The sequence below is a fragment of the Enhydra lutris genome, unplaced genomic scaffold, assembly GCF_002288905.1.
Source record: "Enhydra lutris kenyoni isolate GAN:26980312 unplaced genomic scaffold, ASM228890v2 scaffoldscaffold6, whole genome shotgun sequence".
NCBI classification, from domain to species: Eukaryota; Metazoa; Chordata; class Mammalia; order Carnivora; family Mustelidae; genus Enhydra; species Enhydra lutris.
In genome coordinates this window covers 25,506,756-25,533,128 of record NW_019154090.1, presented here as the reverse complement: position 1 = coordinate 25,533,128, position 26,373 = coordinate 25,506,756, and the positions used below count along the sequence as shown (strand labels likewise).

General features: G+C 49.6%; 1 protein-coding gene across 5 annotated transcripts; it reads left to right on the top strand.

Annotated features, from left to right (window-relative positions):
- Positions 1-1,515: 1,515 nt before the first annotated feature.
- On the top strand, positions 1,516-26,084 carry LOC111141559 (DNA methyltransferase 3 beta). Of its 5 annotated transcripts, none has more exons than XM_022494187.1 (22): positions 1,516-1,545; positions 1,730-1,892; positions 2,848-2,909; positions 5,315-5,422; positions 6,553-6,678; positions 7,343-7,552; positions 8,478-8,636; positions 10,947-11,054; positions 11,978-12,122; positions 13,966-14,091; positions 14,244-14,288; positions 15,652-15,731; positions 16,030-16,142; positions 16,565-16,748; positions 17,336-17,420; positions 18,401-18,546; positions 19,001-19,091; positions 19,387-19,535; positions 20,269-20,354; positions 23,196-23,265; positions 23,994-24,112; positions 25,705-26,084. In XM_022494187.1, exons 1-22 carry the CDS (start codon positions 1,516-1,518, stop codon positions 25,844-25,846), a joined length of 2,547 nt encoding a protein of 848 aa, XP_022349895.1. In that variant the 3' UTR covers positions 25,847-26,084. The 5 variants fall into 5 exon arrangements, with proteins under 5 accessions (XP_022349895.1, XP_022349894.1, XP_022349896.1 ...); XM_022494186.1 differs by lacking the exon at positions 1,516-1,545 and adding an exon at positions 12,873-12,932 and having other exon boundaries at positions 1,736-1,892; XM_022494188.1 differs by lacking the exons at positions 1,516-1,545; positions 23,196-23,265; positions 23,994-24,112 and having other exon boundaries at positions 1,736-1,892; positions 25,705-26,077.
- Positions 26,085-26,373: the final 289 nt, after the last annotated feature.

Genomic DNA, 26,373 nt, shown 5'->3' with positions numbered 1-26,373 from the left:
CCTCTTTTCCCTGGGGCTGGTGAGATTCCTTTAATATGTATTGAGAGAAAATAGACCAGGAAGTGTGAGCTTGCATACTCTGGGCCATGCGGGGGTAAGGACCACACTGGGCTATGGATAAGAATGCATTTAGAACCAGCACAGTGCTCTTTTAACTTGCATATAATCACACAGGGATCTTTTGGAAATGTAGGTGTTGACATAGGTCTAGGGCCATGCCTGAGATTTTGTAGCTCTTAAAAAATCCATCTCCCAGGCTGGTCCCTGGATCTTCTGGGAAATAGGGCAGAGGTCTGTATGCCCCACTACCAGGCCTGGGTGAGGGACAGGTGCAGAGGATGGAATTGGGACCCCAGGTGACATCGAATATCCACTTGGGGGCGCAGCAGTGCAATTCAGACAGAGCCCCTCATCGCCCCCTGGTGGACGTGGTGCTGTATCACCTGGCAGCTGCAACCCTGTACCCTTGACGATTATTCTAGAAGCTACCCTGGGACACGTGCGGGTCATCTGGTACTCTGTGGTGAGTCCCCAAGATGGGGCGGGCATAGGGCTGGGAGTGCTCAGTGCTCATAAGCAGCTCTTCACTGGGAAATCTTTTTGTCCAGAACAGTAGGGTGTGGTGCCAAGTAGCTCTGGAGCAGTTTGGGGAAAACTAAGGGATGAGAATCTGGGGGCCTTACCCTGTACCTAGGCTCCTTTTTTACCTTGGCCTCACCTCTTAGATGTGAATTCTTGACCTGGGAGACTAACCTGGTATGTGTGTCAGTTTTCTTTTTCTATAAAACGGGCCTACGATCAAATTTTGAGGAGGAATAAATGAAAGGTGCAGGTTCTTGCAGCCAACATATGTTGCAGGCCAGGTCAAAGGTCACAGGGCCCTTGAACCCATCAGTGAAGACCTGGCCTGACCTGGTGGTCTTAGCCGAATAGCCTGGAGATGATGCAGTTACCAGGAGGGGCAGCAGTGGGGAGATGACAGCCCAGAGGTGGGGCGAAGCTGGAGCAGGTAGGGAGCATTTCCCCTTGTTAACTGCCCCAGTCTTTTGCCTGTGTTCCTCCATCCTTTCCCTTCTTGGGAACTTGGGACTCTGAGCCCCAGCTGGTGAGGGAGGAGGGGAGTGAGCGACAGGCCAGCAGACCAATGGGCCCCTGAGGTTGGGGTGGGGCGGGGCTTGTGCTGCCATGGAGAGGAGAGAAGCTGTTCTGTGGGGGAGGAGGGGGCGGGTGGGAAGAGGACCTGGAGATTGAGGGGAAAGGAGAGAGCAAACAAAGGGGTCAGGAGGGAAAATAATGCACTGGCTTCCTGAGGCCCTGCGGAGGCTGGGCAGGGAGAGGGGGCCAGGGGTAAAGGGGACCAAGGCTGGCGGCAGGCAGGCCGGGGCAGGCGGGTCCTAAATGGCATTGTTTGAAGTGGCCGGCTAATTGCACAGAACAGCCTAAGCCTCAGACCACAGCCCAGCCCCCTCCTCTGTCCTGGGTGCTGGTATCTGAGCCTTCGGGCCGCCTGGCCACATGGAACCAAGTCCTGAGCCTCCGAGTTTGGTGAGGGGGTCAGGTTCTGGGGGGCAGTCTGGGTGGGGTCCTTGGGTAGGAGTATCACCCGGAGAATATGTCAAGGGGCCTCTGTTGGCCTGACGACATAGAGCCACTGGCGGGAGGTTTGGGGTGTACTGCCCCCTTGTGCCCTTGCTTCCCTGCTACCCTGCCCATTCTGGCCCTCCTGCAGGAAACAATGAAGGGAGACACCAGACAACTCAACAGAGAGGAGGACGCCAGCGGGAGGGAAGACTCCATCATCACTAATGGGGGCTGCAGCGACCAGTCTTCTGACTCCAAGGATGCACCCTCACCCCCCATCCTGGAGGCTATCAGCACCCCGGAGATCAGAGGTGGCCGGGCCAGTGGGGAGGAGGGGTGTGGGACAGGCACTGCAGATAACGGCTGGGACGTGAATCTCTGAGTGGGCTCAGGGCAGGTTGTGGGGAGAGGGTCTGGTCTCTGACAGGCTCCACCACCTCCTGGGGAAGGAAGCCTACTTCTCATCCCTGCCCTTGGGCCCTTCCCCGTCCCCCCCACCCCTACTTCAGCTGGGTCACTGGGGAGGTAACCCCAAGGTGATGATGACCCCCGTCTTTTCCCAGCCATGGCTGGGGTGCTTGCAGCATAGGCTGGGATCTTTGGCCCTTTTGCAGTGGGACCCTTCTCCCCTGTAGCTGGGATTGTGATTATGTGGGAAGATGACACTCTAGTGGGGAGGGTCTGAGACTTGCTTCCTTTCCCCTCCTTCCCTTCCCCACCCCTCCCCTGCATAGTACTGGATCACATCACCTGGGGTCCTCCCCACTGAGATTTTCTATTTTATGACCCAGCTGTTTTGGAAAACCCTGTATTGTCCCATCCTGCTCTTGAAATCCCCTGGAGCTGTGCTGTCCAATAGAAGATTCTGTGTGAGGGTGAAAGTGTTCTGTTTTGTGCATTGTTCGCTATAATAGCCACTAACCACATGTGAGCACTTGAAATGTGACTGATACGCCAGGCACTCGATTGTTCATTAATTGTAGTTTGGTGGCCACAGTTCTGGAAGGAATTTGATGGCTTCCCTCACGAGTACCTCCAGTATTGTTTTCAATCATATTATGTGCCTGTCTCTGTGCCCTGTTGCTTTATGAATAATTTGGCGGTCCACAGATCCTGAGGGGCTAGGAATTAACCCCTGAGGATGTCAGTGGGTTTAAGAGAGGAGACACCAGGGACAGCACTGCAGGTCAGCAAGGGAGGATGTGGCTGTTCCCCAACCTGGGAGCCTGCGCCTTCCTCCAAACAGACTCTGGTTCTTTATTCCAGGTCGCAGATCAAGCTCTCGGCTGTCAAAGAGGGAGGTCTCCAGTCTGCTAAGTTATACTCAGGTATACGTTCTACTTTCTCCAGGGTTCCAGAGGAATTCCCCTTGAGCTTGCATTAAATGGGAACTTGGAGACTCCTCCAAACTTGAACCCAGTATATTTGTTAAATGATGAAATTCCAACACTCCTGAGCACACAGAGGCCTTTGAACCACCTCATGAATGATGGCAATTTTTGTTAAGTGCCAAGTCTTTTTTAAAATCATAAACATTTATTTTACCAAATTACAAATTGTTTTCAATAACTGCTTATTGAGCATATTTTTTTTTTTTTAAAGATTTCATTTATTTATTTGACAGAGATCACAAGTAGGCAGAGAGGCAGGCAGAGAGAGAGGAAGGGAAGCAGGCTCCCTGCCGAGCAGAGAGCCCGATGCGGGACTCAATCCCAGGACCCTGGGATCATGACCCGAGCCGAAGGCAGCGGCCCAACCCACTGAGCCACCCAGGCGCCCTGAGCATATTTTTTGAAATTATCTTTTTCTCAGTGGATGATTAGTTATATTGATAAATTTCTAATGTAGTAAACGATTCTTTTTTTTCCTGGAGTGAGCCCAACTTGGTTGTGGTGTTTTGTTTATTTTTTTTAAGATTTTACTTATTGATTTGAGAGAGAGACAGTGAAGGCATGAGAGGGGAGAAGGTCAGAGAAACTCCCCATGGAGCAGGGATCCTGATATGGTACTCCATCCCAGGACTCTGGGATCATGACCTGAGCTGAAGGTAGTCACTTAACCCACTGAGCCACCCAGGCTCCCAGTTATGGTGTGTTTTCAATTTGATTTACTTTAGCATCTTCATGGATAAAATGGGTATATGATTTTATCAGAATATATTTGTGTCTGGTTTTGATAATCAGGGTTATGTGGCCTCATGGGAAGTTTTTTTTTTTCCAAGATGGAAAGAACTTGCCGGGCTTCTTGTAGGGGATTTTAAACAATCATTGCAAGATCTTTGAATACTTGCAGCAAAGCTTCTAGTGAGTTTTTTTTCAAGTTGCAGTTTTTCATAATGGTTTTTTTTTTTTTTTTTTCACCCTCACACAGAAAAAGATTTTATTTATTTGACAGAGTCAGTGAGAGAGGGAATACAAGCAGGGGCAGTGGGAGAGAGAGAAGCAGGCTTCCCGCCAAGCAGGGAGCCTGACGGACTTAATCCCAGGACTCTGGGACTATGACCTGAGCCGAAGGCAGAGGCTTAATGACTGAGCCACCCAGGCGCCCCATCATAATGTTTTTTTTATTCCTGACATCATTTCTGCCTCCTGTGTTTTTATTAATCATAGTAGAGTTTTTTCACTTGGGTTACTGGTTCTTTTTTTTGAAGAACCAATGTCACGCGCTGGGGACAAAGTTACGGACAAATAAAAATTCACATTTGCACAGCTTCTGTTTTGTTGTAGAGCAACCAGTGGGGACACAGATGGGTAGAGGAAGAGCTGTGGATATTTGGGACCATGTGGTCCAGACAGCCATCTGAGTTCGGGTATATTGTTCACAGTAGTGGGAATGGAACCTCCTGTCTGAGCATTTCCTCTGAGCCTGGCCTTGGGCGAGGCTTGCATCCTTCCCTTCTCATTATCACTCTTTTGTGCTACAAGGGAATTACTGTTAGAGTTTTAAAGAGGGATGGACTCAGTCAAGGCCACAAGATTGGCAAGTGAAAAATCCAGTTCTTAATTCAGGATCTGGGCCCAGGGTTGCTCACAAGCTGTCCAGTTTTTGTGCCCAGGTTTTGGGTTTTGCTCTGGGGATGGGACGCGCATTAGGGGCTCTTCATGACTTGACACAGAATTGGTGCCCTTTCTTCCTGGTCGTGGTATCCGGAAACATCTTTCTTGAACCTCCGATTTCTTTTCTTTTTTTTTTTTTTTTTTTTTAAAGATTTTTATTTATTTGACAGAGATTACAAGTAGGCAGAGAGGCAGTCAGAGAGAGGAGGAAGCAGGCTCCCTGCTGAGCAGAGAGCCCGATGTGGGGCTCGATCCCAGGACCCTGGGATCATGACCTGAGCCGAAGGCAGAGGCTTTAACCCACTGAGCCACCCAGGTGCCCTGAACCTCCGATTCTTGGCAGACAATCAGTTGTGCAGGCTGACCAGCTCTCCCTGCGGGGCGCAGCAGAATCCATCTCCCCCAGGGGGGAGGGGTGGGGTACGGACAGGAGTCCTAAAAATGCATATTGCTTTCATACCCTATCTTGGGATTTTACTGGGATTTTATTTTTCTGTCATGTCTTGAGTTTGTGATCCCCATGGCAAGCCCTTGTAAAGGATTTTTTGAACAAAATGTGATAGTTGAAAATACTTTGAGGTCACTTGGGCCAAAATGATGAACTCTTCATTCTTACACTGTTTTAGTTATGTGACCTTTTAATGACCATTACAATTCCTAATGCTTCATTTCTAAAGGATCTGACAGGTGACGGAGATGGCGAGGGGGAAGACGGAGATGGCTCTGACACCCCGGTGATGCCCAAACTCTTCCGAGAAACCAGGACGCGGTCTGAGAGCCCAGCTGTAAGTCGCCTGCCCCTCAGCCCTTCTGACCACATGTAGGCCTGCGTGGAAGAAACCTGTCTTGGATCCTCCTTTCTCCTTGGAGGTTTAGAGAGCGAGGTGAACAAATGGTTAGAAATTGGAAAATGACCACAAGGTTTGTGAACTATTTTTGTAAAGGCTTGCTTTCACAGGGCAGGTTTTCAGCTCTTTGGGCACTTCTGGCTTTAAGTGCCCAAGAGAGATAGTTTGTAGCTGGATGGCTCAACCAGTGATTGCCTTTGGGAGTTCTTTCTGCAAGTAGATTCTGTGACTGACAGTGTGAGGCCTAGAAAGGCAGTCTTTGCTAATGACACCCATCCTGTTGGAGAGTGGGGGTGGGGGGTTCACTTTGTGACCCCTGTAGGTCTAGTTTATAATCTCACCCAGCATGCGATGTATGTCATGCTCTTCTTACAGACGAGAAGATTCCAGTAATTTACCAAAGTTAAACAGTAATTCTTTTTAAGAATCTTTGAAATTTTATTTTAGGATTGGTTGATTTGATTTTAGAGAGAGAATGAGTGAGCAAACAGGGTGGGGGCAGAGGGGGAAAGAATCCTGAAGCAGACTGACTCCCTGTTGAATGTGGAGCCCAGTGTGGGGCTTAATCCCAGGACTTTGAGATCGTGACCTGAGCGGAAAAATGGAGTCAGCCGTTAACCGCCTGAGCCCAGGTGCCCCATGAATAGTCAGTTTCATGTGTAGGATTTGAAAAGAGATGTTGCAGGTTCATGCCAAGGGCTTTCCTCTTGATGTTCCAGTACCTTCCTGAAGAAGGCAACAAATTATTCCAATGCTTTTGGGGGAAAGTATTTGTTTTGGATTTTAGCCTTCATTCAGTCTGCAGTTGCCTGCTGTCTTGGTCGGCAGCCTGGGATCTGCTGCGGGCTGCTGGCAGGCCTGGGGACACCCTACCCCCCCCCCCCCACTAATGGAAGTTTCAGGGAAGGGGGGAACGTGGCCAGTCCAGAACTCTTCCCTAGCTTAACCACCTTGTTCACTTCTGTTGATGCAAGGTGACCTTTCCAGTCGGGTCCTCTTGGCCCCCTGTCCGGAACTCCATGCCTATAGTCACCAGTGGCCTCGTGCTTATCCTCTCTTGCTTCCAGGTCCGAACTCGAAATAACACCAGTGCCTCCAGCCGGGAGCGGCCCCGGCCCTCCCCACGTTCCACCCGAGGCCGGCAGGGCCGCAATCACGTGGATGAGTCCCCCGTGGAGTTTTCAGCTACCAGGGTTGGTTCCCCCAGATAACCCCAGTCTCTCTAAGGGGAAGATCTTCCTCTCACTGGGCCACCCAGAGTGGCGGGTGTGTAACCTACATCCGTTCTTCATGCTTACTACCTTTTCACGGTCTTGCCTTTGCTTCCTTTCTGGTTGCTGGGTAAACTTCTCTTAAGCCCAATGATTTCTCTCCTGGCCTGATCCTGCATGGAACTCGGGTGGGAATGTGCAAATTCCCCTATTGACAGGGTTCTTAGCTCCTCCTCGGGAATGAGCTTGAAACTCCTTACTCCAGAACTGTTTTGTCTCCCTGGTATCATCTTTGACTGTCTTGAGGCAACCCCAGTGGTTACTGCAATTCTCCACTCCTGGTGCAAAGCTGGGCACACAGTAAGCGTTTGAGGAAACCAGCGGCCCTCTCTCAGCTTGGCTCCCAGAGGCTCTCGGCATCCCTCATCATTATTCCGCCTTTGTCCTTGATTCTGTCTCTCCTGAAGGAGGTTTTTTCCCACCACTTGAGGAGTAATGGTTCCTGGAAAACCGTCCTTGGTGGTCTCTTCCCTTCAACTTACGTCTTCACTGTTTCTGCTCATTTGGGAAGCAACTGGGGTTCCACTGGTCTCTGGTCACCTACCTGGTTTGCTGTGGCCCAAGTTCCGTGTCTTTCTGTCCACAGTCCCTGAGGCGGCGGACAGTATCCTTGGCAGGCACCCCGTGGCCGTCCCCAGCCAGCCCCTACCTCACCATTGACCTCACGGATGATGACGTGGTGCCCCAGAGCAGCAGTACCCCCTACGCCCGCCTTGCCCAGGACAGCCAGCAGGATGGCCCTGAGTCCCCACAGGTGGACCCAGAGGCTAGAGATGCCGACAGCGCTGAGTATCAGGTACCACAAGGATGGGCTAAATAATAAGGAAGAGCACGCTTACCCATCAGGGTTATTCTTACCTTTTTGGGGGGGAGGGGTCGCGTCTGTTGTAATATTTGAATTTCTTTAGTCTACAGATTTTCCATATGCAATGTCTCCTTCCTTTATCCTGCTGTTCTGCCAGTAGTAATTCAAGCACCTGATGAATGAATTTCTGAATGTCACATATTTGTATCATCAAATACACGTTCCTTGTTTGTATATGTAACATGTGGTGTGATTCTGTTCATGTTTTATGTACAGTTGTAGCCTAGTTACTTTGTTAGGAGCTGGAGTCACCTCTCTCAGGTCTGTGGTCCCCTGTATTCTGTAATCCTGTCTTGTGTATTGTCCGTGATTAACTGGTGGGGGTGGTTCACTCCACTGCTGGGTTCATACCCTGTGTGGACATCTGTTGCAAAGAAGTCTTGTTTCCTATGTTTATCAGATTTTAGGTCTGTTTGAGTAACCTTTTTTTTCATGGGTATTTGACATTTCATGGTTCAGCTTTTTGAGTGCAAATGTCCACAATTTGCTTTTTAATGGATTTGGAATAGCCTGTTAGACTGACCATGGAAAACCCCAGGTGATTGTCATGGCTTAACTCTAGTCTTACTTTCCTGTGTTTTCAGTTGACATCTTTGATTCCCAAATATGAGGTTAAATGTTAAAGGTGAAATTTCACAAATTTTAATAAATCCCACGTTCCTGTCAAAAAACCAAACTGACCCCTTAAGTATATATTCAAGGGGTTCTCACTCCTATTTCTTACTTTTTCAAAGTAATGGTCCAACTTGGACCCTGGGTCAGTGGCCTTTGGGGTTAGTGGGGTGGACAAGATTTTTTCCTTGGCCCAGGTGATCTGTCTCATTGGGATTCCTTCATGTGGTTTTTTTTTTTCCAGGATGGGAAGGAGTTCGGGATAGGGGATCTTGTGTGGGGAAAGATCAAGGGCTTCTCCTGGTGGCCTGCCATGGTGGTGTCATGGAAGGCCACTTCCAAGCGCCAGGCCATGTCCGGCATGCGGTGGGTCCAGTGGTTTGGTGATGGCAAGTTCTCTGAGGTGAGTCGGGCCAGGCAGGCTCTCATGGGCCACAGACCCATTTCCTTAGTTTCCTTTATTAACTTGTATACTTGACTTTTTAAGATGCGTGGCTTGTGACTGCTTTCTTCAGATGGGTGAGGCTCTTTGACTCCTCGTGTCTAGGAAGGACAAAAATTTCCTGTTAACTGACATAAAAGACATACAGGGTCTCTCAGACCCAGAGCTTAGTCTGTCTACACTTAACAGGAGTTGAAAAGCTGGAAAGTATTCTGAAGCCACTTGTGGCCACTTGTGCTCTGTTGGTTTTTACTTATTTCTCAGGGCAGAGTCACCAGGATGGATTCCTGGGCAGACAACTCAAAGATTCTCTTTTGAGAAGCCTGGAAGAGACAGGAAGGTGGTCTGTTTGTTCTGAGAGGTGTGGGGAGGGGCATGGGAGGAGAGGTGGGCCTAGGGGCATTGCAGACAACTGATTTTAGGGTTTGTTTGTTATTATTGGTATTAAGCTTTTTTCTTTAAAGATTTATTTATTTGGGAGGGAACGTGGGGGTTGGGGGGACAAGAGCTGAGCACAAAACGAGACCATGGCTTGATCTCATGACTCTTGAGATCATGATCTGAGCCGAAACTAAGAGTCAGCTGTGTAACCGACCACACCACCCAGGTGTCCTAAACTTTGTAGTTTTTGTTTGTTTGTTTGTTTTCTTAACCATTTTAAGTTCCTTCTTGATGGAAGTCTGTGGGGTAAGAGCTTTGTTTGTTGGACGTGAATCTGGCAGTTTCCTTAAACCTTGTCAACGGCACATTCTGAGCTCTCGGGTTGTGATGAGAACAGTGTAGGCAATACTTGGCCTGTGATGGTCTCTTTTCGAAATGTCAGTCCCACCTTTATATCCAGAGGTTTGATGGGGAACAGTAGCAAGCTGGGTTGGGATGGAGGCAGATGTGGGAATAGAGAACCTCCCAGTACATCTGTGGGATTCAGGAACCTCAAATTGAGGTTCTTTTTTCCACCATGATTTGGATTTGCCCTAAACACACTGACACTCCCCGAGAGTCTTCCCTGGCAGGTAGAATGCATGTAGATACTTTGCCTGGCCAGCAGAGGGAGCAGGATGACAAATGTCTTGGGCCTTTGCTCTCCCTGAAGCATCCTAACTGCAGGGATGTGGGCCATGAGTTCTGTGAAAGGAAGAGAAACATGGATTGTTTGTAATTGCTTTTGGCCCAATGAGACCTATAATGAGCTTGCAAGACAGGGTCTGATGCTAATAGGATGACTTGTGTGGCTGCTAGCATAATAGTACGGGATTGCCACACAGGTCCTGGTGCTTGGGCTACACTGTCCTAGAGCAGTTTAGTGCTCGGAACAGCACCTGCATTTCTATGTACGACCTCACTGATCTCTAGGTTCTTTTTTTTTTTTTTTCTTAAAGGTTTTATTTATTTATTTGACAGAGATCACAAGCCGGCAGAGAGGCAGGCATGTAGAGAGGGGGAAGCAGACTCCCCGCTAAGCAGAGAGCCCAATGCAGAGCTCGATCCCAGGACCCTGAGATCATGACCTGAGCGGCTTAACCCACTGAGCCACCCAGGCACCCCTGATCCCTAGGTTCTTATAAATGGTAGCAATAGCCCCTCATGGGAGGTCAGGGTGAGAGATGAAAAGAAACAGAGGTTGGCATGAGAGTAAGCAAGCCCTCAGGCGAAGGGAAGGTCACATGGCTTTCAGGGTTGATCAGTGTCCCCGAACACCAGTTTCGTCTTGTCCCATCTGCAACCTAACGTGTTCGTGCACAGCCAGGGGACTCAGGGTGTGAGCCTTGTGGACTAGGGATATTTAGCCCCAGTGGAAGGCACATAGCAACAAATCACAGTAACTAAAAACTGCTCACTCTGTGCCAAGCAGTGTTCTCAAAATACGTGCATTAAATCAATTCTGTTAATAAAAGCCTACATCACAGCTGTTTGTCATGCTCTGGAAGGAGGAAAGAACACGTGCAAAGGCACCAATGTCGGGGCATCCATGGTGAATGTCAAGACTGAGAGGGACCTATACCAACAACCCTGTGGGTCCGTGGATCTTAGAATATATACAAATAAAGGGCACGATTGATCGTATCCCTTCGGAGAATCCTACTTTCTCCCACTTGGAGTGTCATGTTCGCCATGCTTCTGGCTATAGGGTATGTTAAGAGGCTATGCTCCTGTTTGTTTTCTGCTGTCTTTCTAGTCTATAGCTTGATCTGCAGGAATAAAGCTGGGAGAGACCCAGGACACTCCAGACCCAGGCTGTACATGGATGTTGATGATGGCTTTCTCTTCTAGGTGTCTGCAGATAAGCTAGTGGCCCTGGGGCTGTTCAGCCAGCACTTCAACCTGGCGACCTTCAATAAGCTGGTCTCTTACAGGAAGGCCATGTACCATGCATTGGAGGTAACATGGTAGTGGGTGGTGAGGGCCTGACCCTGAGAACAGAGGTAAAGTGAGAGACTTCTAGAAAACCACCTCAGGCCCCAGTGTGCCCAGTGGTAGCGGGGGGCAGAGCCACCAAGGAGAAAGTGTATGTAAACATGACAGGAGCCCATTGACTAGGAAGGAAAGGAAGGGATTTGAGACCTTCCATGAGTTCCCAGCACTACCCCCAGCTACGATGCTCGCTGACGGAGGGAAGAGGAACCCTCAGGGGCAGGAGACAAATATTCCTATCTCTGAATAAGCTTTTCCAGGGCCTCAAAGCCTCCTTCCTTTGAGTGGTGTGGTTGGAGGTCAAGACTGGAGAGCAGCTGAGGCCAGCTGCTTCCTCTCCTTGTCCTCAGGCCTGTCATTCATTCCCTCTGCCTTGATTCGGAAATGTAATGGTCCTTGGAAATGTAATGGTCCGTGGCCTTGGTCCAGCATTCATGAGCCTGTCTCTATGCTTAATTAGACATGTAAAACTTTGGTGTCTCTGAAATAGGACTTAATACTTGAGACCTCCCCAGCTTCATTGGTAGGGGAAATAAAACCAGAAATCTGAAACTTATCAGAGACAGTGAGACATGCTGGCTGGTACTTCTCGTATTGCCAATCCTCTGCCCTTTGAGAGGGAACTGAGCACTCCTGGCCCTATGGGGAAGAGATCATGTTTGGTATCTACATGGAGAGACTGAATTCCCCCTCCATGGCCTCCTGCCTGCCTGTCTTCCTACACAGGCCCCTCCTCCCTTTCACATACCACAGCTCAGGACAGCTGCTGGGCTATGAAAGGGACCAGTGTGAAGAGGAATGCAGGCCCCAGCTGGGGGAGTCCCTGGGTGTGGCCTGGCTAGGACCCCCCCCCCCAACTCCCGTTCATCAGAGCCTCTTTATCTCCGCAGAAGGCCAGGGTGCGGGCTGGCAAAACTTTCCCCAGCAATCCTGGAGACTCCTTGGAGGATCAGCTGAAGCCCATGTTAGAGTGGGCCCACGGGGGCTTTAAACCCACTGGGATCGAGGGCCTCAAACCAAACAACAAGCAACCAGGTGGGACTGGGTCCCTGGGCAGCACCCAATGTCCACTGCTGGTGGGGACCCTCTTGGGAGATGCAGTCCCCCCTGCTGCCACCTACCCTCCTGTCAGCCCTGGGCCTCTGTCACCCTGTGAACCCCCAGGGAAGCTGGGAAAGCAAACAGCCCAGCCTTTTTCAGCTTCCCTAGTCACGTTTTCCCTGCTGAAGGTCAAGTACACGTAATTGGGTTGAATCTGCTCTGAAAACTTGAGTAAACAGAAGGCCAAGATGGAATCTTCATTGGTGCCTTTTTTTTTTAAATTTTAAGATTTTATTTATTCAACAGAGATCACAAGTAGGCAGAGAGGCAGGCAGAGAGAGAGAAAGAATCAGGCTCCCTGCCAAGTATAGAGCCCAATGTGGGGCCTGATCCCAGGACCCTGAGACCATGACCTGAGCCAAAGGCAGAGGCCCAACCTACTGAGCCACCCAGGCACCCTGGTCCTTTTTTTTTTTTTTAAAAGGAAAAATTAATAAGCTGTGCTCACTGGAGAAAACATGGAAGTGTTAACCCCTGTTCCCCCCCCATCCCAACCCTGTAAGCCACCTCCATTCAGAAAGAGGTATCTCCCATCCTAAGGGTTTGACCAGTACCATATCTCCTCTAATGAAAGATGTCACTCCAGAAATCCCAGATGCCTGAAATCCAGAATTTGTCTTAAAAATCCATACATTTAACATAGTATTTTCTGTTTTGTTTTGTTCCCCCCCCCCAACAAATAAGTGGTTAATAAGTCGAAGGTGCGTCGTGCAGGCAGTGGGAACTTAGAATCAAGGAAATACGGTATTCCCTTCCCATATTTTGACTATGCACTGTTTTCTCTGTACTATCTTTCCATTTCTTGCATATACAGTGGTCACTGGGAAAGAATCCAATCTGTTAAAAAGTCAACCTGAGCCCTCACCCACCCCTTCACTCCCAACCCTCCTCACAACTGCCCTCCAGGTTAACGTTGGGTGTGCACATCCTTCCAGCCTTTTCTGTACACTAGTTGGATTCCTGCTTTCCCTTTGTTTTGCAATTCTAATAGTGTATGCACTGTCAAATGTAATTTTGTCACTAAAGTGTCCTTACGATTTCTAATGGCTACATGATTTCCTTTAACCATGTTCCTCATAGGTCGTATTTATAGACTGAATGAAAATGTAATGGGAACTTAAAGAAATACATAAACAGTGGCCAAATAATAGACTTTTGTCTAGTAGCAACATTGGAAAAAGTACCAAAAAAGGGTGAAATTAATATAAATCCAGTATTTCCAGCATTTTACTATTTCTAACAATCTGAACAAAAATTAGAGTTGAAAGTTAAAATTTTTAGAGCAGTTTTCAAAATCTGTTATTTTGAGGACTTAGGGATCGCTCAGTTTTTATGCTGTTTTCATTAGAAATACTAGATCATCTATTTTTATGGATGACCCAAGTTCCTGATGAACCAGTTGATTGGCTCCACTTCTGGTTTTTAGCGTATTTCTGGATTAAAGGTGAAATGGAGTCACTCAGGTACACAAGTCCTATCTAGTGCTGAGTCAGTACATGTGGCTGTTACTCTGTGCTGGCATCAGAGACGAAGCTGGGTCTCATTTTCCTGTGCCAGATATGGCACCCATTGCTGTTCAAACCCCTATAAAAACATAGCGAGGAATTCTGAATTCTGTTCTCATCCAAGTTGCCCACAGAGGGGCTGTAGGACACGCAGTGTGGACCCATGTCATGGCCCAGATGCCGGTAGGCACCCAGGCATGGCGTGGTTCTATCCCAGTCCCCTGATCCCCCCTGTGCTGCTGCCCCGGCTGCCATCTCCTTACCTTTCACAGAGAACAAGACCAGAAGACGTACAGCTGACGACTCTGCTGCCTCCGACTACTGCCCCCCACCCAAACGCCTAAAGACCAACTGCTACAACAATGGCAAAGACCGAGGAGAGGAGGACCAGAGTCGAGGTGACCATGGGCCAGTGAGGAGGCTGGTGGGGTCGATCTCACTTGCAGTCGGGGCAGACGTCAGGAAGGGCCATTCAGCAGGGGTGTGTGCCTGCCTCATGGAGGAAGCCGCTCCCTGACTCCGTGCCACATCTGTGCTCTTTTCTCAACAGAACAAATGGCTTTGGATGTTAGCAACAACAAGAGTAACCTGGAAGGTAAGGGGCTCTTCCCTTGGTGGTCTCCCCTTCACGCCCTGTGTAGTGCTCAGGGTTGAACTTAGCTTTAGCCTGCTTTCCTGCCCTGCTGGAGTCCAAGAGTGCCTTGGCCTTGGGTTGGGGTGGTCTCATCTTTGTTGCTGCATTTAATAGAATACATTGCCTGATTCTGCCCCTGTGAGTGAGCAAGGCAGTGGGGTTGGGGTAGTTTGGCCCAGAGAACCCCAAACCTGAAAACCAGTATCTGTGGCATCTTGGGTCTTCCCAGACAAGAACTGGAGCAGGCTTTGAGGTGCAAGGCAGACACACACTTCACCACGGTCAGTCTCTCAAGCCAACTCTGGTCTGTTTGTCCTGGCTGGGAATTAGCCACTGGAATTAAAACACTGCCCAGAATGTATCAAACTGAATTCAGAATGTGTGAGAACAAATGGACTCTCCCTTGCTTCCTTAGACTGATGTCCTTTCGTTAACAAATATTTATTGAGTGGTTATCTCAACTCTGGGTAGGAAAACAACACCCTGGGGAAAGCTCACATTTGGAGCAGTTCCTCCTGTTGATTCTGGAAACCTTGACACATAATCCTTCCATTCCTCAAGACTCATCACCTATTTGTGCTGCCTGGCTGGGGATGCTTTGTCTCAGGCATTTTTTTTTTTTTTTTTAAGATTTATTTATTTTAGAGAGCCAGAGTATAGGTAGGAGGAATCTCTAGCAGACTCTGCTGAGAGCGGAGCCCAGGGCATGGCTCAGTCCCCTAACTCAGAGATGACTGCCTGAGCCAAAACCAAGAGTCAAATGCTTAACCCGACTGTACCACCCAGGCACCCAGGTCTCAGGCATCATAATGGCCCTGCCCACATGACCAGTGGTGTGAGTGAGTCCTGGCCTGCTGGTGTGAGGGCATCTGGATGTCCTAATAGGAAGGGGAACCCTTGTTCTGAGTACACCCATGGCTGTGTGTGGGGGTGGTTGTAGGCAATTCTTAGGAAGACAAAAGCAAATTGGCCTCACCGTAAATTTCCCAGGTTTGTCTTTAAAGAATCTCAAAGAGTTTCATACCAGGCTCTCCCAAGCAAGTCCCTGTGCTATCATGGCCTTGGCTCTGAGTCCTGCCCCAGGTCTTCCAACATGCCCAGACCTCTGCCTATGTTTGGGACCTCCTGCTTGGGGCTCCTGTTCCGGCCTCTCCCGATCTCTGGAACGAGGCTGGCAGCTTTGAAGCATTGCTGAAAGGAACAGAGCGTGAGGAACCCTTGTGATTTTGCTCGCTTGGAGTAACTGTTCGGAGTTAGACTCAAGGCTTCAGCCCTGGTATTGGGGCTGTAAGTGCTGCCAGTTGCATCCCTGTCTTTCCTGCAGATAGCTGTCTGTCCTGTGGTCGGAAAAACCCCGTGTCCTTCCATCCTCTCTTTGAGGGGGGGCTCTGCCAGACGTGCCGGGTAAGTGTAAGCCTGGCTCTGGGCTTTCTGGCCCCTTCCCTCAGCTCTGCTGTACTTTCCCAGGAAAAAGCACTTGTGTGTCGCCATAGGGAAGGCCCTAGTGAAGCTGTCCCCTCCCAAGGGCTGGCTTTTGCAGCAGCGAAGCTGTCCTGCACCCCAGCTGGTGGCCCTGGAAAGGGGCGCCAGAGCAACCCTGTGATCTGTTCTGCGGTCGCGTGCTAGGGTCTCGGCCAATGGACAAGTGGGGCCTGGAGGTCCTTGGCCCCCAGTCTCACAGGCGCTTCTCTCTGGCTGCCAGGACCGCTTCCTCGAGCTCTTCTACATGTACGACGACGACGGCTATCAGTCCTATTGCACGGTGTGCTGTGAGGGTCGTGAGCTGCTGCTGTGTAGCAACACGAGCTGCTGTCGGTGAGCAGGGCGGGGCAGGCCTGCAGCCCCGAGGGATCCCTGACAAGATGGCTGGGTCCTGGCGAGGGGTCTGCAAGACCATGGTCTTTGTGTCCTTGACGTAGAACTGGGGTGCACAGCTGGGCTGAAGAGTGGTGGTCCCTGAGGGTAGGGAAGCCTTGCTGGAGGTGGGCCGACTTGTGGGGTGCACCAGGGAGCTTTTCTGTGCACCAGCCTGTGGGTTGTGGGTGCACACATTGGTCCTCAAGGGACAGGTCAATGGAGCCTGATTCCTGACACTGTGCCTTCCAGCCCATGGAGAAGAGCACAAGGGGCCCGAGAAGGTTCCAGGCTGCCTGTTGCCATCTTCAGGGGGACTGTGGGGAGCGGCAGGGGATCTGCCTGCTGACGGGGGTGTCCTCCTCCCTTGCTGGCGGGCGCAGGTGCTTCTGCGTGGAATGCCTGGAGGTGCTGGTGGGCACAGGCACCGCGGAGGACGCCAAGCTGCAGGAGCCGTGGAGCTGCTTTATGTGCCTCCCGCAGCGCTGTCACGGTGTCCTGCGGCGCCGAAAGGACTGGAACGTGCGCCTGCAGGCCTTCTTCACCAGCGACCCGGGGCTTGAATACGTAAGCCACATGGAACCCCTGCACCACCCATCCCCAGAGCTTCAGGGGTCTGGAGCACTCCGCAAGTCTGTTGGCAAGAGTTAATGGGAAAGATTCCTTGTACAGACGAGCATCCGAGAGCCGCAGACCTGGTCCCCTTTCTAGCTGTCAGACTTCTCCGGTGTTCCTCCTTCACACCCTCTCACTATATGGATGTTCCCGGGCCTGCTGAAGAAGTGATTACAGAACTAACCAAGCCTTAGTCTTAGCGGAGCTGAAGAGGGAAGGGGAACCTGAGACATAACACTGAAATCGTGGTGGGAGTGGATTTTCCTGGGCTCCTGCCTGCAGTTCTTGGAGGGAGGCTCCAGGTCATTCCTGTGTAGGGAATCGTGTTTGTGTGTGTGCATCTGTATCAAAGTCGCAGTCTATGTCCATGTCTGAGGGAAGGATGGCTGTTCAGGCCCAGAGCTCTCCAGGGGATCCCAGCTAGGAAGTTGCAGAGCCACAGGGTTTGTGACTCAGAGGAAGGTCAGCCCTGCCCTCCCAGAGGCTGAGTCTCACCCCCTCCACCGTGACTTCCATGACCTCCTTCTTTAACCTGGCAGGAAGCCCCCAAGTTATACCCTGCGATTCCCGCAGCCCGAAGGCGGCCCATTCGAGTCTTGTCCCTGTTTGATGGAATTGCAACAGGTGAGTTTGGAGTTTATGTAGGGACGCTCACCTGCTCCACGTGTCCTGTCATCAGTGCCAAGACAGACCCCTGGGATGACCTGTTGAGAGAAAACCACGGGCTCCTTGTTTCTCTCCTCAAACCTCTCTACCATTTCACCTATTGGGCCTCCTTTGGGCCTTTATAAGGGCAGGTATTTCTTAGCTGTGTTGGAATTATTTATTACATGCAGGTATCTTAGAAAATGATTTTCCTGTTCCATAAGGTTACATCTGTTGGAGCTGAATTGGGCAGGTCCTGATACCTCCTCTTTTGGTGCTCTCCCATTTCCCTCAGCTTGCCCAAGGCCCTAGGAAGCATGGCATGGCCAGCACGCATGCTGCCTCTGGGGGACTTGTCTGATCAAACTCATTGAATCCGAAAAGCTACCCTGTGATGTGTTGTCAGGAATATCTCTATGCCCAGAGCAGGGAGCGGTAGAAATGAGCTGTTTGCATCATTTGTACTTAATGTGTGTACTTTGGTGTCCAGAATCCTAAGTCATTGACAGCTTTTAATGACTCCCCTAGGTCATTACTTTGTGGTCCCCAACTCTTCTTGGGTCTTCAAGACTATCTGTATTGGTGCAGATCATGCCTAGTGGAACTGGGCCTTGGCTCTGCCACCAGGCCTTGAGGTTGTTTTCTAAACATGGTTTTGGTGCAGATTCCTGTCTGTGTGTCTGTGTTTGACTGTGCTAGGTGGTAGGTTCTGGGGCCCCGGCTATGTGCCTGTCCATTTCAGTAGGTCCTGCGGTGGGCTCTGCCACTTACCTATGTATTTTCTTCATGAAAGTCACCATCCAGGGAGCCTAGTGTAGCCAGCGTGCGGTCTCTGTGGCATCCGCGTGGGTTCCCTCGAGGACCATCGTGTCCTTGCTGGAGATGGTTTAGAATCACTGGAGGGAGGGTGCCCGGGGAGGACAACCCTGATGTACTTCCTGTCCCCCGACACCCTATAGGGTACTTGGTCCTCAAAGAACTGGGCATCAAAGTGGAGAAGTACGTCGCCTCTGAGGTGTGCGAAGAATCCATTGCTGTTGGAACTGTGAAGCATGAGGGGAACATCAAATACGTGAATGACGTCAGGAACATCACAAAGAGAAATGTGAGGGCAGCCTGTACTCCTGTTGGGCTCTGCCCTACCCACCCCTTCTTGCTCCTCCATGCTGTCAGCCTCACACATCCTCATGCCCACGTGGTCCCCTTCCCAGGGCCCAGGGCCCTGGTAGAAGAGCGAACCAGGGATTGCATCGAGCTGTGCTGCCAAGACCCACAAGTTGGCAAATCATTCAAAATGATTTAGAATTTTGGAAATCTGGGGCATTGAGTTGTCTTGGTTGAGAAGAAGATTTGGGGGACTTAACTGACGAAGTGAGATGCTAGGAGTGAGTTGTCTTTTTTTCTTCGCAGTAGGGTTCACACCAGACATGGATATTGAACCCGTAACCCTGAGATTGAGAGTTGTGTGCTCCACCAACTGAGCCAGCCACACACCCTAGAAAACCCTAGGGTTTTCTCATCCTCACCCCCCACTGAGAGCGACTATTTTTCTCTCACAGATTGAAGAATGGGGCCCCTTTGACTTGGTGATTGGTGGAAGCCCATGCAATGATCTCTCCAATGTGAACCCTGCCAGGAAAGGCCTGTATGGTGAGCATTCCTAAGAGACCCTCTGTCACCTGAGTGCTGAGAAGGACTGGTCTCAGGAGGAATTGTTGTCTGGCAACTTTATGTACGTTGTATGTCCTCTCCTCAGAGATAGTATAGTAATGAATTACTGCCCTGCTGATGCCTGTGTCCTTAGTCCTTCCAGAGGAGTGCAGGTAGAAGGGAACTATATGGTGTCGGCTGTAGTCAGGCAATCACTGGGAACCCACTGGTGTCTCTATGGACGGTTGGGCTAAGGAATTTGAACCTGCCTCTGCCATCTTCTTTTGTGTCTTAGAGGGCACAGGTCGCCTCTTCTTTGAGTTCTACCACCTGCTGAACTACACACGCCCCAAGGAGGGGGACGACCGGCCCTTCTTCTGGATGTTTGAGAATGTGGTAGCCATGAAGGTTGGCGACAAGAGGGACATCTCTCGTTTCCTGGAGGTGAGATCACCTTTGGTCCAGGTTGTTGAGACAACAGGGAACACCCTCTTGGCATTGGGGATTGGTTGGGTGTTTCTGCTCTTGGGAGTAATCCTGGGCTCCTAGTAGAGGACACGGCGAAATCCAAAACTAATGGAGTCATGTGGGTGATTCTTTTTTAGTGCATGGAAAATATTTGATCTCTAACTTCAACCAGACCCCCTGAAGTCAGATGATGAAATCCTCTACTTTTGGGGGCCTCAGGAGATTTGACTAAACTCTGTTTACTCCAGGGAGTTTTTTCTCATCCCTGTTTTGACAACTGCTACTTTAGGGCTACAGTCGCTTCATTATGAAACATTATCATCAGGCATTAGAGTAAATGCTTTTTATACACTTCATTTTATTCAAAACTCTGCCGCCTACATTCTGTAGGAGAGGTTATAGAACTGGCCAGTTTCCTCACGGCTTTGTGAACCTGGCAAAATGGTGACAGAAGCTGTGTTTTGTTAGTTCTGCATTCCTGCAGCCAGGAACCCCCAGCTTGGCAGATGCCAATTTTGAGCTGCCTTTCCTGCCAGAGTTCTTGATGGGGAATTGGTCTGTCTGCTGGCTGGCAGGAACCATGCTGCTTCTATAGCTGGGGTGGTGGTGGTAGGGGGCCTGTCACCTACCCAGGTCAGACCCCACTCCAGCTGGCTTCCACTTGAGTTCTGATATGGGCTCCCAGCGGCTGTCCCTCCTCTCTCTGCAGTGTAACCCAGTGATGATTGATGCCATCAAAGTGTCTGCTGCTCACAGGGCCCGCTACTTTTGGGGCAACCTGCCGGGAATGAACAGGTAACAAGGGGCTCAAGGTGGGACAGGTAACAGCCAAGTTAAGTATAACTAATGATGTGAGGCCGAACTGTGAACTCGTGTGACTCAGAGACCCATTCAAGCCTTCTAGAAAGCACTGGCTCTGCTGAGAAATGCCCCCACCTAGGATTCAGACCAGTCCCCGGTGCCATGTTTGAAGCCTTTTTGGGAAGCGTGGCACCGACCTAGAAATCTGAGGCTGGGATTAGTCTCCTCTGACTTAGTCCCACTCTGCCCGTGGGACAGGTTCTTAAAAAGGGCCTGGTGCTGAAACAGCATGGACAGAGTGCTGATGCTTCTGTATCCTACCTCTTCAGTTACTCTCCTGTTGGGAAATACAAGTCCATGGTTAGACGATGTGAGCCCTGGTGGTGAGCCCCATGGCGACCAAACCAGTGGCAAAGCTGAGATAACCTGTCCCCTTGGATTTCCTTAACCAAGAGCTTTTCCCAACTTTATTAGTCTTTGCATGTTGAAAGCCACAGAGTAAGTGTCTTTGCTGAAGATTCATTATCTCCTCCATGTGGTTTCCAGGGGAACAACCTGCTAATTAAGATAGAAAATGTGATGGTAATATGACATCCAAGACTTGCAAATTGCAAGTTAAGCTTAAAAAAAATTTTTTTTTCCTTCAGAAGAAAGTGCTGGAAGCATAATAACTTTCAGGCATTTAGCAAAGTGTGAACAGAGGGGAGAAGTTGCTAGAATAGATAGTAGGATTTCTGTTGGATATGTTGCATTTTTATTTGGCTAATTAGCCAGTGAAATGGAAAATGTTCATGTCGGATGAAGAGGGCTCTTCGCTCAGCAGTCGAGCTCTCCCACTGTGCCAGGCGTTGCTGTATGTGCTGCCAGCTTAGTGCTGAACACATTAGATGTCAGTCTTGGCTCTCATGGAGTTGACATGCTAATGGGGGTTGAGTAGCAAAGACCGTACATTTCATGGTCCTGGCTGGAGGTGGGGGCATCAGAGGAATTGATGGGGAGGCTGCTTATTCTGGCAGGGCCTTTAAGGGAAGGAATGGAGCCATGCAGTTGATTGAGGGAAGAATGAACATTCCAGCAGAAGGAATAGGGAAAGGGTCGATGGTGAACAGTGAATTGGAAGAGCAGCTCAGAGAATTGTGTTGCCGAGTGGCCCAGAGTGGCTGGGACAATAAGGCAGAGGCCTTGAGTATGGGCCAAATTGTGTGGCACTTGAGAGTTAATGCATGGGAACACATGAGTCATTTAAGTAGGTGAGAGATAGGGACGCCTGGGTGGCTCAGTTGGTTGGATGACTGCTTTCGGCTTAGGTCATGATCCTGGAGTCCCGGGATAGAGTCCCGCATCGGGCTCCCAGCTCCACAGGGAGTCTGCTTCTTCCTCTGACCTTCTCCTCACTTATGCTCTCTCTCACTGCCTCTCTTTCAAATAAATAAATAAGATCTTTTAACAACAACAACAAAAAAAGACCTAATCTTTAAAAAAAAAAAAAAGTAGGTGAGAGATACATCTCAGGTTCGTCGTAATTGCTCGTAGGAGGATAGACAACAGCAAGATGAGGGCAGCAGTGGGGAGACCAGTGAGGGTGGGTTTTCAGAGGAGGACCCCAGAAGGCACCATACATGCATTCATAGTCCGCACAATGCAAGCGTGGGTCTCTGGGGGCTTGGCAGCTCATGAATTCTGTGGAACTTAGCAGGAGGGATTAGATTGTAGGTAATGTCAGGGTAGGAGTAACAGGATTTGCTGATGTCTTGAATGTAGAGTATCCGATGAAAATCGTCTGCAGAGCCTCCAGAGCATTCTGCCTGAGTTACTAGTGGCTATAGCTGGGCCCTGCAGGCTCGAGGATGGGTGACCCAACCATCACTGGGTCACAGACCTAAATACAGCTGTCTGACCCAGTGCCTAGGTTGTGTAGATCTCAGTCCTACAGTCAGCACACTTAGGGCTGTGCTCTGTCCCCCAGCTCCTTTGGGTTCATGGAAGAGTCAAGATTGGGGGTAGGCAGGCATTTAGTCTGGAAGGTAAGGTCAGGAAAATCTGACAGAATCTAGGGAAATGGTTTGGGTGATTCAGTGGCCTCTCTTTTGGGCATCATTAGTTCTTAATCTGATTTCCCTTTGGCCTTGAAGTTCCTTACACAGGGGTTGCTGTGGTGTTCATCATCTCAATACATTCAGACTTTTTGCTGACTTTTCTCCTCTGGAAAGCTTAACCACTCAAGTTCTAGCCCTTTGCCTTCTCAGGCATCTGTCTGCCTCTCTGCATTTGCAGGTTTAAGTAATGAAAGTGATAAGGATTATTGTTACCATCAACCATCTCCTGTCCTTACCTGTACCTCTGGTCAGCCCTGAAACTGCCCAGAAGCTGCCTCACCAGCCATATGCCACCAGATCATGGATTTCATGTGCTGGTAGCAGCAGGTAGATTGCAAAGACCTAATCCAAGCTCCTGAGGCCCAGAGAGGCAGCCTGGCTTGGCTTGGGTCACTCAGTGAGCAGTGGGGCCAGACTGGTGGGGACTCCGGACTCCTAGTGTGCTTTCCTTCACCCTATTCTCTTTGCAAGAAGGCTCTGAGTAATACTAAAACTTGAGAAGGGGGAGCTTTTCCTCTTGGACATTGGGCTGCCCTCTCAAGGGGCTAGTCTGTTCCTGGCTTTGGTACATAGTCTTGTGTTCTTGCCAGGCTCATTTCTTACCAGGTAATTATAACAAGGTCACTGCCAGAGCACATTTTGCGGTCTTCGTCCCTCACTCGTTCCCACCTTGGGAAGTGCTTAGCCGAGGCCTCTTTATAGTTGGTAGAAGAAAGTAATGGGTTTTGGATGTCCCCAGGCCCGTGATAGCATCAAAGAATGATAAACTCGAGCTACAGGACTGCTTGGAGTTCAATAGGACAGCAAAGGTAAGACGTGCTAACAAATGGTCTCTGGAAATGCACTTGGTGACCTCCAAGCGAGGACTTGACCTTGGTGTCCATTTTGTTCCTACCCCGCCTCCCCACAATTCCCTGGTGTTGGGCCTCTTTCCCCACTTAATTGTTCTGTCCCATCTTAAAGCAAAGGCACAGAATAGGAGAGGTTCTTGATACACAAATAAGCACTACGAGAAAAGCTGACTAGCTTTCCAGTTGCAGATGCAGAACTTCATAGAGATAACTGCAACTCATCTTCCCAGTAACAAATGAGTAATTTTACTTTTGCCACAAAAGTTGTGTACTATTATAATTATATGAAGACCTCCATAAACTTAACGTTTATATCAGGCTAGGTTCCATTCATTCAAAATCCAGGGGCCATCCTCAAAATCTGGGTGGGATTTTAACTTTTGCTTATTCCTGCCTGATGACTAACTGGCGTTTTCTTGGCCCCCATGTGATCTCATTTATGGTCACTTTTATCTGTTGTTCTCTGTGAGGCTGGTCCTTCCTGTTCATTAACTTCTTGGTGTTCGTGGGAAGCACAAAATGTTCTTGCTTCCAGCTCTCCTTTTCTCATCCCCTCTGTGAGCCTGCCTCCCTCTCTTCCCCCGCCTGCCCACCCTCCTCCCATCTTCCCTAGGTGCTTATGAGCCTTGACTTGACCTAGACCCTCCAAACCCGTGCTCACTCCATGATGTCGTTTTGTTCTCCAGTTAAAGAAAGTACAGACAATAACCACCAAGTCGAACTCGATCAGACAGGGGAAAAACCAACTTTTCCCTGTTGTCATGAATGGCAAAGAAGATGTTTTGTGGTGCACTGAGCTAGAAAGGTGAGCAGGGCTGCACGTGAAGAGGGAAATCTCACAGGCAGAGAGAAAGGGGAAGAACTTGAAGTTAAGGCACACAGCATAAATGGGCAGGTGTTTGCCTTAATTCTGCATGGTCTCACTGACCTATGTTAGTGGGGCTGGGAGTAATACTTTTTCAGACTTAGTGCTGAGTTTCCTGGTAGAAGTGGCAGAAGGGTGGTGGTGGTGAGCAGTCTGAAACATGAGGTCATTAGACCACACCATCTCTGTTTCTGCTGTGCTGCCCTGGCATTTTATGTGCCCTAGCCTGCTGGGCCTCCAGGGCATATGAGGAACCAGGTAAAGAAAACCCCACTGACTTGCCCATTGGCTTTTTCTCAGGAGATTCCCTCTGCCAGGTTGCTGGTCTAAAGCTGGTTCCTACTTAGCCAAAAAGTGTGTCGTCTTCTTCCATTTATTTGGCTAAGTTGGTAGTTTAATTGTTTAGCCTCAGAGAGCCAGCTGTTGGATTTCAGTTCTTTTTTCCTTCTGTTTTTCCTGTTTATTTTGTTCTTATTGTTAGAAATGAAAGGGCTATGAATATTCTGCTTTACATTTTTGGCTGCATCTCAAAGGATTTGATAGAGTACTTTCATTCCAGATACTTCAGTCCTGCAACTGGTTTTATATCTTTAACAATAGTTATCTTAGTCTGAAAATTAACTTCTGACTCATTGAAAGAAGCTGTTGGATAACCTTGCACATTCATCTTGTGGGTTATTCTGTATGTTGAGACCTAAGCCTTACATGGTAGGCTGGCCCTGTGATACTAGGTGGGTGCCTAGTGGAGTGGGTGCCCACTTACAGGCACTGTATAGGCCCAAGGTGTTACATCTTTGGCATGTTTCTTAACACCCATTCAGCCATTGGCCCATTGGTGTACTTTTTAGTATTAGATTGTAACCCTGGGAAAGACTGAGGTTTTCCCTCAGACTGGTGTATCTGAAGCCTCTTAACAGGCCTGGTAGAATCCCATAGAGGAAGCTCTTGGTATATTTGGTTGCCATCTGCCATTAAGTCCAGCTTGGCCCTTGATCTAACAACTGGCTTTTAAGAGGGAAAGAAAATGCAGGATATTTCGGTGTTCTTAGGTTAATTATCTGAGCATCTGATGATCCATTTCTGTCAGTGTCCTTACTTCTCAAGGAAATTCCCTTTCCTCCTCTTGTGGTTTGAAGGCAGGTACATGTCTGTTCGCTTACTGTCTGGCTTCCTTGGCATTTATTCATTCACTCACTCAGTCACATGGGAAGGGTCCACTGAGCCCCAGCTATGTGTCAGGAGCACAGTGCTAGTGCTTGGGGATGCACTCAGCAGACATCCTCCTAGAGGAACTGTGCCCTCTGTGAGGGCACTGTTATTTGTGTTCTGAAGAACCGGTTGATCTGACCTTGAAGGTCAACGAGAGGTCATGGGAAGGCCTGGTTGGCCTGATGGAAAGTATGGGACACAGGGCAGAAAGAACAGTGCCATGCTGTTCGTGTGAGACTCTCCCTGAGGCAGTAAGCATGCTGGAAGGGGTGCTTCTGACTCCCTGTCTTTTTATTCTGGTGCCCATCCCCCCCACCCACCAGGATCTTCGGCTTTCCTGTACACTACACGGATGTGTCCAACATGGGCCGTGGTGCCCGCCAGAAGCTGCTTGGGAGGTCCTGGAGTGTGCCTGTCATCCGACACCTCTTCGCCCCCCTGAAGGACTACTTTGCCTGTGAATAGCCCTCCCAGGCACCCTGAGCCCAGGAGCACTGGGGCTTGTGGGGGTAGAGCCAGCACCCAGTAGGTACAGCCCACGCTCTACCCTTCCCCAGCTCAGCATTGTGGGGTCACGCCACACAACCTTGGCAGGAGCAGAGCCATGTGACCCCCTCCTGGCAGGGGGAACCCAAGGTGCTGCCACCTCCTTCTGCACAATTCAGATCCAGCCGCTAGGAGCGGCCAAACACGGTGCTCATTTTGTCTTCTCTGAAAACTTTTAAAACTTGAAGTAGGTAGTAAAATGGCTTTTTTTCCCTCCTGGGTTTACTGCTCAGAGAAACAATGGCTAAAGTACCAAAACCACAGTGCCGACAGCTCTCCAATACTCAGGTTAATGCTGAAAAATCACCCGAGACAGTTACTGGTAAGGCTTTGATAAATATTTTTTTTTTTTAAATAAACCATCTGTGGCTCCTTATTTCCAGGAGCACGCAGTGGTAGACATGTAGCTGAGGGACATTTTAAGGGCCCTGGGTGTGTTTTTTCTC

Excerpts from the sequence above, each read along its gene's own strand:
- LOC111141559 (XM_022494186.1), top strand. The coding sequence starts at position 1,736 with ATGAAGGGAGACACCAGACAACTCAACAGAGAGGAGGACGCCAGCGGG. Across the intron at positions 2,910-5,314 it reads GTCTGCTAAGTTATACTCAG|GATCTGACAGGTGACGGAGA; the intron begins GTATACGTTCTA and ends TCATTTCTAAAG. Across the intron at positions 8,637-10,946 it reads GTGATGGCAAGTTCTCTGAG|GTGTCTGCAGATAAGCTAGT; the intron begins GTGAGTCGGGCC and ends TTTCTCTTCTAG.